The 13,840-nt window shown below is 39.3% G+C and overlaps 1 protein-coding gene across 1 annotated transcript in view; it reads right to left on the reverse strand.

Moving 5' to 3' along the window:
- The window catches only part of CDC20B (cell division cycle 20B), a 62,710-nt gene that overhangs the window by 23,781 nt on the left and 25,089 nt on the right, over window positions 1–13,840 (reverse strand). The window contains exons 3-5 of the mRNA XM_029217546.1: window positions 13,506–13,725; window positions 9,418–9,548; window positions 6,111–6,204 (exon numbers count right to left, since the gene is read on the reverse strand). Coding sequence (XP_029073379.1) covers window positions 6,111–6,204; window positions 9,418–9,548; window positions 13,506–13,725 — 445 coding nt within the window. The remainder of the gene's footprint in view (window positions 1–6,110; window positions 6,205–9,417; window positions 9,549–13,505; window positions 13,726–13,840) is intronic.

The raw sequence follows: 13,840 nt of genomic DNA on the forward strand, positions 1-13,840 counted from the left end.
AACTGAGAATGACATGATCAACAGGAAATGAGCCCCACCCAGGTAACTTGTGGTCCTATGACCACATGGTTTCTAATAAAAGAATGAGAGCTTCACAATGCTATACCAAGAAGCCAGATTGTTACTCATAGTTGCAACGTTAGCTATGAAAACCTGCAGTTGTGGGCAGAACTACAAGGTTACTAGAAATACATACTCAAGCACTGCTGATAAAGGTTCAAAAAAAATCAAGTACAAACTTCCAGTTACAAAATAAATGTCATGAGAATTTAATGTACAGCATGTACAGCATCTTTGAAAGTTGCTTAAAAAGTAGATCTTAAAAGTTCTCAACACAAGAAAAAAATTCTGTAACTATATCTGATGACAGTTGTAAACTAAACTTATTGTGGTGGTCATTTTGCAATATATACAAAAATATCATTACATTGCACACCTGAAGCTAACATAATGTTCTATATTAAAAAAAAAAAAAAAGCAATACCCAAAGAATCAACAAAAAACTCCTGGAACTAATGAGTGATTATAGAAAGATATAAGATTAATATACAAAAGTCAACTGCTTTCTTATATACCAGCAATAAGCAATAGGAATTTAAAATTAAAAGCACAATACCATTTATATAAGTACCTCAAAAATGAAAAACTTAGGTATAAATCTAACAAAATATGTACAAGATCTATACGAGGAAAACTACAAAACTCTAATCAAAGAAAAGCTAAATAAATGAAGACATATTCCAGGTACATGGATAAAAAGACTCAGTATTATTAACATGTTAGCTCTTTCCACCTTGATTTATAGATTCAGTGCTATACAAGTTAAAATCCCAACAAGGTATTTTGTGGACACTGACAAGCTGATTTTAAAGCGTATATGGAGAAAAGTCAACACAATATTGAAGGAGAAGAACCAAGTTGAAGGACCTACACTATCTGACTGTAAGACTCACTAAAAAGCTACAGTAATCAAGACAGTGTAGTACTGGCAAAAGAACAGACAAATAGATCAACAGAATCGAGATCCCAGAAATAGAGCCCCACAAATACAGTCAACGGATCTTTGACAAAGGAGCAAAGGCAATACAATGGAGAAAAGTTAGTTTTTTCAACAAATGGTGTAGGAACAACTGGACATCCACACACAATCTGGAAAAAAAAATAATCAAATCACTTTGCTGTACACCTGAAACTAACACAATGTTGTAAATCAACTATACTTCAATTTTAAAAAATGCATCTAAACACAGACCTTATACCCTTCTCAAAAATTAACTCACAATGGATCGTAGACCTAAAAGTAAAACACAAAGCTATAAAACTCCTAGAAAATAACACAGGAGAAAATCTAGATGTCCTTGGTTTTGGCAGTGACTTTTTTTTTTTTTTTTTTTGGCCACACCACACAGCTTACAGGATCTTAGTTCCCCGACCAGGGATTGAACCCGGGCCCATGGCAGTGAAAGCACCGAGTCCTAATTCACTGGACCGCCAGGGAATTCCCTGGCAGTGACTTTTTAAATACAACACCAAAAGCATGATCCATGAAAGAAATCACTGATATGCTGGACTTCATTAAAATTAGAAACTTCTGCTCTGCAAAAGACGTATCTAAAGAATGAGAAGATAAACCACAGAATGAGAAAAAATATTTGCAAAAGACATATGTGATAAAGGACTGTTATCCAAAACATACAAAGAAACTCTTAAACCTCAACAATAAGAAAACAAAAAACTCAATTTAAAAATGGGCAAAAGATCTGGACACCTCACCAAAGAAGATGGCAAATAAGCATAAGAAAATATGTTCAACATCATATTTCATTAGAGAATTGCAAGTTAAAACAATAATGAGACACCACTGTACATCTGTTAGAATGGCCAAAATCCAAAACACTGACAAACACCAAATTCTGGCAAGGATGTGGAGCAACAGGAGCTTTCATTCATTGCTGGTGGGAATGCAAAATGGTACAGCCACTTTGGAAGACAGTTTGGAGGTTTCATATGAAACTAAATATGCTCTTATCATACAATCCAGAAAACGCACTCCTTGGTATTTACCCAAGTGAGTAGAAAGCTTATGTCCACAGAGAAACCTTCACACAGATGTTTATAGCAGCTTTATTCGTAATTGCCAAAACTTGGAAGCAACCAAGATGTCTTTGAATAGGTGAATGGATAAATAAACTGTGGTACATCCAGACAATAGAATATCATTTAGCGCTAAAAAGAAATGAGATATGAAGCCATGAGAAGACATGGAGGACACTTAAACGCATATTACTAAATGAAAGAAGCCAATCTGAAAAGGCTACACACTGTATGATTCCAACTAAATGACATTCTTGGAAAGGCAAAACTATGGATACAGTGAAAAGTTTGCCAGGGTTAGAGGAGGAGGGAGAGATGAATACGTGAAGTACAAAGGATTTTTAGAACAGTGAAACTACTCTACGTGCTGTTATAACGGTGGCTACGTGTCATTACACATTGTCAAAATCCATAGAATACACAACACCAAGAGTGAACCCTAATGTAAACTATAGACTTTGGGCGATAACAGTGTGTCAATGTATGTTCATTGATGATAACAAATGTACTATTCTAGTGTGGGATGTTGGTAGTGGGGGAAGTTGTGCATGTGTTGGGGCAGGGATATAGGAGCACTCTCTGTATTTTCTGTTCAATTTTGCTGTGAACTCAAAACTTCTCTAAAAAATAGGATGGATGGATGGATAGATTGTAGACAGATAAATACATAGATACATAGAGATAGATAGATCTCCTATGATAACAAAATAATACAGGTACATTCTTTCTGCCTTTATAGAATATACAGTTTCTATTCTACATCAAATCTTCAGCACGTTACAGAAACACAAACTTGTTGCTGATCAGATCAGAAGAAATGGGAGAGCTAAGGTAAGACGTGTCCCCAGATATTTTATTTTGCTTTTAAGAAATTATAACTCTAAGAATAAAGAAGTAAAGGATAAGTTTCACTCATTCATCCAACTTATCCCAAACCTCCCAAAAGAATATTCACCAGGCCTTAAACTTTTTGTGCCTATTTTTATGCATCTAACTCTGTTTTTGTCCCTTTTATACTGCTGGGAAACAGAGGCATGAAAAATACACATGCACAAAGTTATCTTCTCCCAGGGGGAAATTTAACAGGCAAGTTTCCTTGGCATTTATGAGTTGAACCACTAGTTCTCTTAAGTTTCTCTCACAGAGCTAGGCTCCTAATCAATTATTTTCCAACCATGATAACAATCTCATGAATGACACAAAGACCTCCAAGATGGAAAGGGGAAGTAGGAAGGAGAACACATGGGTGGCAGGGTAAATTTGACTTTGGGAGCACTGAATGCAGCATGGAAGGAGGACCTTCTAGAAACTGTCACAGTAGCAATATCTCCCCACTGCATGGCTGCAGAGCCGCCCTGATGCACACATGACATCACCACCCAAAGATTTCTACCAGCTTTGGCCCCGATAGGTATACTTACAAGTCACAGGAGGTGCCTACTGTGAGGTTTCAGAGTCTTAGCAAATATGGGTGAGGCATGAAGAAATACTTTATATGCACAGCACCTGGATAAAATTTGTCCCAGTGATCCACTTGCCTAAGAGTAATTACCTGGCTTATGTAGAATCTGTTTCACACTTTAAATCCCCTTAAAAGAATTAAGAACAGAGCCCTTCATAGAACATTCCTTTCAATTAGACTCTGCTTCCAACAGCCCACCCCTTCAAATCTTCCTCAGTGCTGCCACCAAAGTCATCTATCTAAAGCAGAGCAACAGACTTGCAAGTCAAGTCAGAAGAATGGCCACATAAGTGTATTTCCTCTGCCTCCTATTTTCGACCTCACTAGAATGACAGCAAATGACTTTTTTAAGGTGTGAAGATATAAGAACAAAGAGTATGGGAGTGAAATAGCAGTAAGAAGACATTACAGTAATTTTCTGCAAAATTGATAAAGGTTTGATAACTGACCAGGAGGAACATAAGAAATGACCCTCAAGTGCCTATAGAGGGGCCATGGTGAAGAGAAGCAAGCTGATTTGTCTTGCAGAAACCCCACAAGGGGTCAGGGCTCAGAGGCACAGGGAAGGTTTAGAATGAGATGAGTTTGGTTATAAGACTGTCAAGTTCACACACACACACACACACAAACACCCTGTACATACACACACGTGCACATGTCAAAAGAAACCAGATGTTTACTCCCTGAATAAACTAAAAAAATGACAGCCTCTTAACTCAAGAGCACCAGCAAAAATAGATAGAGTGAAAATTGTCATAGTGAATTTGGCAGGTCACAGGTCTTTACCTTAGTGCTATTTCCAGAACACCACACATTTCAGGAAGCTTCACTGAAGCTTTCTTCACTCTGAAAGAGGGAAACCAAAACTACTGTGGGAGGAGCTAAGCAAAGAAAGACAATTCAGGAAGAAGAGCAATCCTTCCAAAACTGTATGTGAAATTTTTTCAGAGAAATAAGAGAAAATAGTATATACATGAAGCATGAACAGGATGCTGGAAAGAGAGAAAGAGAGAAGGAAGGAAGGGAGGAAGGAAGGAAGGGAGGGAGGGAGGGAGGGAGGGAGGGAGGGAGGGAAGGAGAGAGGAAGGAAGGAAGGAAGGAAGGGAGGAAGGGAGGAAGGGAGGGAGGGAGGGAGGGAGGAAGGGAGGGAGGGAGGGAGGGAGGAAGGGGTATAGGGGAGAGAGAGAGAAAGAGAGGCCTGACGGTGTTTAAGAAACTTTAAAATTAAAACTAGGATAGCCAAAATAAAAACTTTAATCTCAAGGCTAGTGGACAAAATGAGGTAACCACCTACAAAGTAGAAGAAAAAGTGAGATGAAAAATAGAATAGAAAAAAATAAGAGAACTAATCCAGAAGGACCAACAATTATGGTCAACATTTCAGAAAGAAAGAAAAAAGAAACAAAGGTGAAGAAATTACTAAAGAATATTTCAAGAAACTTTCCAAGAATTAAAAGGCACAGGTCTCCAAGACTGAAAAGATCTACCAGTGGGCTTGTCAGTTATAATGAGGTTTTTTTTTTTATTCTGCACGAAGCTTTATCATCATGAAATTTTAAAACACTAATGATAAGAAATTTTTCTATGTGCATTCAGAGAGAAAAAGCAGGTGGCATACAAAGGACAGGAAGTCACAACATCATATAACTTCTCAGCAGCAACAGTGGATGCCAGAAAACAATAAAGCAATACCTTTTTTCACAAAATTCTGAGCGAAACTATAATCTGTAGCCAGCCAAACTATGAATCAAGTGTAAAAGTAGGGTAAGCACACTTTCAGACCAGCAAACCCAGAAGGAGCACAACATGGCTGCCCGGAAATAGAGGATCTAACATCAGAGAAGAGAAGTCCCAGAATCACAGCTGTGGGACTGGCCAAGAGAGCAGCGTGTTCAGCAGGCTCTGGGTAGGAGGCCACCAAGGAAAACAAGAACTGATGTGGGTGGGTACGTGGAAAATATTATTGATGGCTGTGGAACAAAACATGGGAGCATTTAGGGAAAACAGTCATAATTTCACAGGTATCTAACAAATGAAAATATAAAGCAACTTTTTAAGTCTAGGAAAAAAAGGTTATACTAGAAAAGAGGCATAGTTATAGTACACTATTTGGCTTGACAGGAAATAATAGTTTTATAGTAATATGATGTAAACGTTAAATACTAATTTTACTCTTTAAAAGTGTAATATAAATAGACTGAGGGAGGTGAATGAAACAGGAGGGGAGCTAAGTTCTTACTATGGTAGAAAGTTGCGATAAAGTCTAAAATTGTAAAAAAAAAAAAAAAGCAGTTTACAAACATTATTTAGAACATAGATGTAAATAGCAGGGGGTATAGCTGGAAGAGCTAAGGGTGGTTGCCTCTGGGAAATAGGAAGTGTTGGTAGGGATGGTTAAGACAGAGGATCACGAGAATTATCTACATTTTACAATTATGTTGAGTTTGTTCTAATAAATATAAAAATAAAATATTTTAAGATAAAGAAGAAATGAAGGAGGCAGGGAGAGAGGAGGGTAGGAAAGAAGGACAAACAGAAAATCTTTGGCCCATACCTTTCCAAATGCATTGGGATTGCTCGCAGAGCTGCATTTTCCCATTAACCTGCTGAGCCACTTTCTGGGTCGATAATAGCTGGTTTAAGCATTTCTGAAAACAGACACAAAGAGATTACTTATTCAGAAACATATGTGTACATCTCAGATGTGTTGCATGGTATAGAATTAAAGCTGCTAATTCACTACAAAGTTCAAAGGCTACACATTACTGAAACCAAAACTAGAATAATTGCCATTATTTATTAGCTAACCACTGTGTAATAAACACAGTGCTGAACGTTTTACTGCTATATTATTTCTTATCTCCCCAACAACTCCAGAGGGAGGGTATCACTCAGCTACAATAAAATCCCCTTTTATTCTTCGGGCCTAAAAATCCTTTTAGCCCACAAACCAATCATATGCCAGTGACATCATCAAAGCCTGCAAGAACTGAAATGTCGTATTTCTAGTACTCTCTGAAATTAAAAGACCTCCTCAAAACAATAAAGTTGAGGGCTTCCCTGGTGGTGCAGTGGTTGGGAGTCCGCCTGCCGATGCAGGGGACACGGGTTCGTGCCCCGGTCCGGGAAGATCCCACGTGCCGCGGAGCAGCTGGGCCCGTTAGCCATAGCCGCTGAGCCTGTGCGTCCGGAGCCTGTGCTCCACAACGGGAGAGACCACAACAGTGAGAGGCCCGCGTACCGAAAAAAAATAAATAAATAAAAATAAACAATAAAGTTGAGTATTAGTAAGAATGCTTTCCCCAAGAAAGATTTATTTCAAGGGGTGCCTCTCAGCATTCAACCCAGAGATGGTCTCTCAGTCTGTTACTGAGATTTTCTCTGGACCTCAATTTTCCTCATCTGTAATATGTTAGGATTAAACTTCTTATCTTAAAGGTCCTTTTCCACTAACACCTTTACCCATGAGAACTGGGAATATCAAGTCAGAGACAGCTTAAGTAAATTGCCTAAATTTCCATGAGCACAAAACTCTGATTGCTATCTCTCTGGGCCAGTATATAAAGAGCACTCCTGATGTTCTTACTTCCAACTCCAATCAAAAACAGATGGGCAAATTAGTAAAAAGGAAAAGAAAAGTACTTATTCTAGAAATACAATAGTAAATAGTTAAAACAGAGAAGATTCTCTTTTATCTCTTTCACAATACATTTAATCACTGGATCACCATAATTCAGACAGAAGTCTCTCTGCTGAGCATCATTTTGATATTTTGGGTTTCTTCCCAGATATTGTATCACATAATAGGCATTGCCAGTCAATGAATCATGGATTTTTAGGTATTCAAAGTAAAACAATTAATTATAAAGCAGGGCTTCACAACTTCAGAACTATTGGCAGGTAATGCATTATTGTGGTCTACTAGATACCTATCCCTGGTTGTGATAATCAAAAATGTCTTCAGGGCTTCCCTGGTGGCGCAGTGGTTAAGAGTCCGCCTGCTGATACAGGGGACACGGGTTCGTGCCCCGGTCCGGGAAGATCCCACGTGCCGCGGAGCGGCTGGGCCCGTGAGCCATGGCCGCTGAGCCTGCGCATCCGGAGCCTGTGCTCCGCAACGGGAGAGGCCACAACAGTGAGAGGCCCACGTACCACAAAAAAAAAAAGATGTTTTCAGACTTTGTCAAATGTCCCCTGGGGAGCAAAGTAGCCCCCGTTTGAGAAGCAGTGGTATAAAATAACATTCCTACAATGACCTGCTGGTCAATAGCTCAGTGTAACTCTTCACAGATTCACTTCTTCAGAATCCCATAGTTACCTCAAAGCTGACCAAGGCATTGCCCAGACAGTGTGCTTCTGCTCAGTATACCCGGGGATACTCTTCCCTAGGTGAGAGCCACTTATTATTGGGTTGGCCAAGAAGTTCATTCGGGTTTTCCTGTAAGATCTTGTGGAAAAACCCAAACGAACTTTTGGGCCAACCCAATACTTTAATGAGCAACTTGGCATAGAGCCGACTGGATATGAGAATTCTGAAATCTCTAGAGTTAGGCAGGTCTCATTGCGGAAACACCCCCCAGGTGATCTCTAAGGACTACATGAAGACACACGTTTACTGTCGAGGTAAAAGACCTCACTTTATATCTGCAACGTTCTTGCTGATGTTTGACTTCCAATTAGTCGTGACAACAAATGCTCTACATAAAGTAGTAAAAAGGCTTCCATTATTCCCTGCCCAGGTTCTTCAGTGATGCTGGGATGATGTTCTGCCTGGATAACAATTGCTATAACAATAGTAACTTGCCAACACCATTGTGACCCCACAGACAGAGCCACCAACTTTGCTGCCACGAGTTACCAGACAGCACAAGGGGAAGGAAAAGGGAAGTCATGATGGCCAGGGCAGTAAAAACTCCAAACAGCACTAGAGGGTGGAAAGGACAGGTGTGTTAATAGCCGGGCCTGGGCATGAGCTCAACAGCGCCCATAGTTACCTCAGTAGAACCCCTTGGCCATCCACCCACCCCAAACCCTTACCCAACAATAAGCACCCAGCAAAAGACCTGCTCTAATAACATTTGTTTCCAACTGCATATGAGTTCAAATAATTAAAATTTACATTCACAATATTTTATTGTTCCTCCAGCAAGATGTATATGCCAAACACAGGAAGCACACACTCAATGAGTAGCTTTGCCTAAATTGAGAATTTATGACATTCCTAGTTCAAAGTTTTCTAAATGAAACATTGATTTCTTCAGAGGCTCTTCATGCGATTTGATAAACCTAAAAACATGCTACTGATGTTTAATGTGCACAAAGGATTTAGGGCAGACTCCTATGATCTTAAAACCATAATAAATAAGATACTTAAAGGAATTAAATTAACTTAGTAGAGAAACTAAAAAACAACAAAGACATAAGGGAAATATTTAAAAGACCATCTTATAGACGAAGAGTCAAACTGATCCTGAGACACCTCAAAGGGCAGACCAAGTCACCACATACTTTCCAAATAGTTGGGAAATGATCGTACAAGAGACCTTTGGGCTGAGAGGAAACATACCACAGTACGTATAATTTTATTCTATTTTTAGTCTTTACCTTGTTGATGGTTAGTCTCATTTTCACTTTTTTGACTGATGCTAATTAAACACTTTTTTGTGTATTTGCCAGGTATTCTATTTCTTTTTGGAAATGCCTCTTTTCATGTCCTTCACAGACTCATTTTTTTCTATTAGGAACCCATCATTTTCTTACTGATTTGTCATAGCAGCTAAGCCAGCTCTTACCTCACATTTGGGACTCAGTTGTCTGAGCTTCTCAAGATGCGAGATCTTCAGTTTTCCCTCTTTACCTACCTGGCCTTTTGAGGCAAAAGTTTTCCTCTTGCCTCCATCCATTGCATGAGGTGCCTTGCAAAAATGGAGAGCAGAGCTATTTGTTTCAAAACTTCCTTTGTTGGGGGTCTTCGGTGGCTCTTTGTAGGATCCTGCCAGAAAAACATTTAACTTTGAATTTGGTTTTTAAAACAATATAATCTTTTAAACCTTTGGTTGGAGGTCAGCCCTTGGCATGTACCATAGAACAGAATGTGAAGATACAGGACCTGGTCTCTGCAAAATCCTGGGTGGGGTGGGGTGGAGAGGGCGGCACAGGGCCTATGCAGAGCACTGGGTTCATAGGTGAACGCTGGGTAAGAAAGTGCCTCAATGGCTTCCAAAACCAGGAGGAAATGCTAAGATTAAAGACCTGACCCCAACAGCAGCGGCAGCAGAAATGCTTTATGTCTGCCTGGAAAGGACACATTTGCAGATTTGAAGAATGGATACAAACAGTTCAATAGTTTAAAATGATGGAGCGAAGCGTACCTGGTTTGCCCAGGCTGTGATCATCCTGCCAGGAAATCACTATGGGATGCTTGCCTTCCAATCATTGATGTTCACTACATGATCATAAGCAAATCACTTTGCCTCTCCCTCTTCCTATTGCACAAAGATGTAAAGCTAGTTTGAGATGACCTTAGTAAAATACTTCCTAAGTTACAGTCATGGAAGAGTCAATGTTATTTGCATTGTTATTGTCCATTTCTATTCTCTTCTCACAACTGAGAAAGCCCTTTACCATACTTAACTGCACTGAAAACTTTGACAAGTCATCTTCTAAAGCTAAATATTTGCTATATCACTTGTTCATCAGCGGAACCAAGGGACACTAGATTAAGTAACTTGGCCTTTTGCGATATGACAATCCCTTCTTCATTTGGACAAATGTGTGCTAGATAAACTGTCACTAATGTTCCTAGAGCCCAACACCTCAATTTCTGGGCTATCCAAAGTCTAAGAGGAAGGAGGAATCCAAAATCTAATTTCAAGGAGGAAAGAGGGATGAAAACATGAAATGTTCTGCAAAGTTTTATTTGTTTTAAAGGCTTTTTTATTTTGATGTATTTTATTTATTTATTTATTTTTAGCTGTGCTGGGTCTTCGTTGGTGCGCGCGGGCTTTCTCTAGTTGTGGCAAGGGGGGGTTACTCTTCATTGCGGTGCACGGACTTCTCATTGCAGTGGCTTCCCTTGCTGTGGAGCACAGGCTCTAGGCGCGTGGGCTTCAGTAGTTGCAGCACACAGGCTCAGTACTTGTGGCTTGCGGGCTCAGTAGTTGTGGAGCACAGGCTTAGTTGCCCCGCGGCATGTGGGATCTTCCCGGACCAGGGATTGAACCCGTGTCCCCTGCATTGGCAGGCGGATTCTCAACCACTGTGCCACCAGGGAAGCCCCTTCTGCAACGTTTTAGATCTAACTCTTTGTCTTGCAAAATTATGCATCCTTGTTTTGTCCTATTTGTAGACAAGTAAAGAGGAGAAAAAGCCGTCTCTCTGAACCTCAAATGAGAAATAAAACGTTACAGTTGGATGCTAGTACTGACAATCACCCCAGTTATCAACAAAGAGGTCAGGTCCACCAGCCTAAGGAATCCAGGACCTCTCAGGTTTTGTTCACAGAGCATGACTGCAAATGAACCTCTCTGCAAACATCCCTTTTAGGATGGGAGGGTCTTCAGTGTTCACCCTTCTGGAACAAAAAGAAAGAAACCCCACCAGCAAAACACTGAGAAACCAATGTTTCTGATTAATATGCAGTATTAACTTAATAGAAAATGAAATATACTTTCTTGTAAAATTATTTTGACTGATAATCTCTCTTATAATTCTGAATTTCTCATGCAATGCTTTATTTGAAAATAATTAATTAATTAAGGAACTATGAAGGAAAAGGGAGCCCTTAATTTTAGCCAGAAATTCCTCTGATACAATTAGCATTAAAATCACCCCTCAATTAAAACATCTTTCAGAAGATAGCCATAAGAATGACCTTTCTTACAACCCTTTATCTCCTACTGTTTCAATCAGCTATTTTCTGTGTTGATACTTACTATTACAGGAAAATTTCATTGGTTTAAAAATGATTTGAGGCCTTTCTCACCTCTGAGATGGCCCACACTCTGTCTGTGGAGTGTGTTTCTCTCTAAATAAATCCACTTCTTACCTATCAAAAAAAAAAAAATGATTTGAGCTCCCTTTCCATCTGCAGGACTATGGTGCCTCACTGTGTCTAATGTCATTGAGAAAAGAGTGGCAGTAAGTTACCATTTGTCTTAAACATGCTGATAAGACAATGAATTACATTGCCTAGGATTTTAAAAAGGAAGAACAGAAATTAAATCACTAAGTGTCAAGTTTTGCTTCTGAAGGATGGGAATAAAAAAGGTTGTGCTCCTATTGGTGGGAATGTAAATTCATGCAGTCACTATGGAAAACAGTATGGAGGTTCCTCAGAAACGTAAAAATAGAACTACCAGCAATGATCCAGCAATTCCACTTCTGGGTATTTATCCAAAGGAAATGAAAATAGCATCTTGAAGAGATATCCACAGTAGCCAAGATATGGAAACAACCTAAGTGTTCATCAACGGATGGACAAAGAAAATGGAATACATAAACATACAATGAAATATTATTCAGCCATGAGAAAGAAGGAAATCCTGCCATTTTCAACAACATGGATAGACCCTGAAGGCATTATGCTAAGTGAAATAGTCAGACAGAGAAAGACAAATACTGTACGATATCACTTATACCTGGAGTCTAAAAAAGCCGTACTCAGAGAAAGAGAGAGTAGAATGGTGGTTGCCAGGGGCTAGCGGGTGGGGAAAATGGGGAGGTATCAGTCAAAGGGCACAAATTTCCCATTAGAAAATGAATAAACTCTGGGGATCTAATGTATAACATGATGATTATTGTTAACAATACTGTATTATACACTTGAAAACTGTTAAGAGAATAGATCTTAAATGTTCTCACCACAAAAAAATGGTAATTATGTGACGTGATGGCAATGTTAACTAACTCTGTTGTGGTAATCATTTTGCAATACATAAGTGCATTGTGTCATCATGTCATACACCTTAAACCCACACAGTATTATATGTCAATTATTTCTCAACTGGGACTTCCCTGGTGGTCCAGTGGGTGAGACTCAGCACTCCCAATGCAGGGGGCCCGGGTTTGATCCCTAGTCCGGGAACTAGATCCTGCATGCCTGCCACAACTAAGAGTCCACATGCCACAACAAAGACCCAGCACAGCCAAAATAAATAAATCTCAATAAAGCTGGGAAAATTTTTTTTAAAGTTGTGCTAATGAGACATATTTTAGAAGGAGAGCTTATGTTTCAAAGCTTTGACAGGTTAATCCTGGATCCCTGCCCACCAGATCACAGCTTTGCTGCCCATTCCCCATCTCTGTCCCAGGCAGGCATTAGACTGTCCCACTCTCATCTTTCCTTCTCTTTGCTTCCCTCTTCCCTCTTTCCCTCTCTTCTTGTTTCCCTCTACTCCCCTCATCTCTTCTCTTCTTTCTTCTTCTTATTCCTCCTCTCTCTCTCTCTGTCTCCTCTCTACTCTCCATGTCTCTCCTCTTCCTTCCTTTTCTTTCTCTTCCACTCATCCTCTCCTGTTTTCATCTTTTTCTTCTCCTATTTCATACCTAATTATTTCATTACTAATACATCTTTTTCCTGACTGTTGTAGACAAGGAATCTTACCAGAGTCATCAAAAACTCTATACTTCACAAAACATAAGAGAAACATATTTGTGTGTATACATATGTATGTATACACATATTTATACATACTTAAAGTCTTTACAAAAGCAATAATCTACCAATGCAAACCTCAGAGACACACTTAAAATACAACATACTTTCTTCTGGTTTTGTTTCAGGCCTCCCCTTCCCCCTGCCCCTGGAAATTTCTTATTCAAAGGGAGAAAAAGAGAAAAGCAGTTGACTAAATGTGATATCAGATATTTCTGTAAGACAAAGATTCTCTCAGGAATACATCTTTTTTTTAAGATTTGAAAACTGGCCTGTGGAATTTTATTACCTCACCTGGAATCAAGGTCTCTTTCTCAGGAGTTATCTTCAGCACAGTTTCTGGGAGGTCAGCTGTTGAATGCTCTCCCCCAAAGGAATGGGCTGCCACATCCCTGGTTTGGCTTTGCCGCCATCTTGTGGTAATTGGGCTACTGGCAACAGGAACTTCAGCCGATAGCCTCTTCGCAAAGTTGCTCTTGAAGTTAGAGTATGTTGGATTAACTGCATCAAATACCTATTTAACAACAAACAGATACATGATTTATAGTAGCCTCAATGATACAAAAGTTAAAATTCCTTAAAAGAGAATTATAAACAACTCACCTAGTACATTTTATATATGTATGTAT

The sequence above is a fragment of the Monodon monoceros genome, unplaced genomic scaffold, assembly GCF_005190385.1.
Source record: "Monodon monoceros isolate NGI ecotype Baffin Bay Population unplaced genomic scaffold, NGI_Narwhal_1 Super_Scaffold_12, whole genome shotgun sequence".
Classification (NCBI taxonomy): Eukaryota; Metazoa; Chordata; class Mammalia; order Artiodactyla; family Monodontidae; genus Monodon; species Monodon monoceros.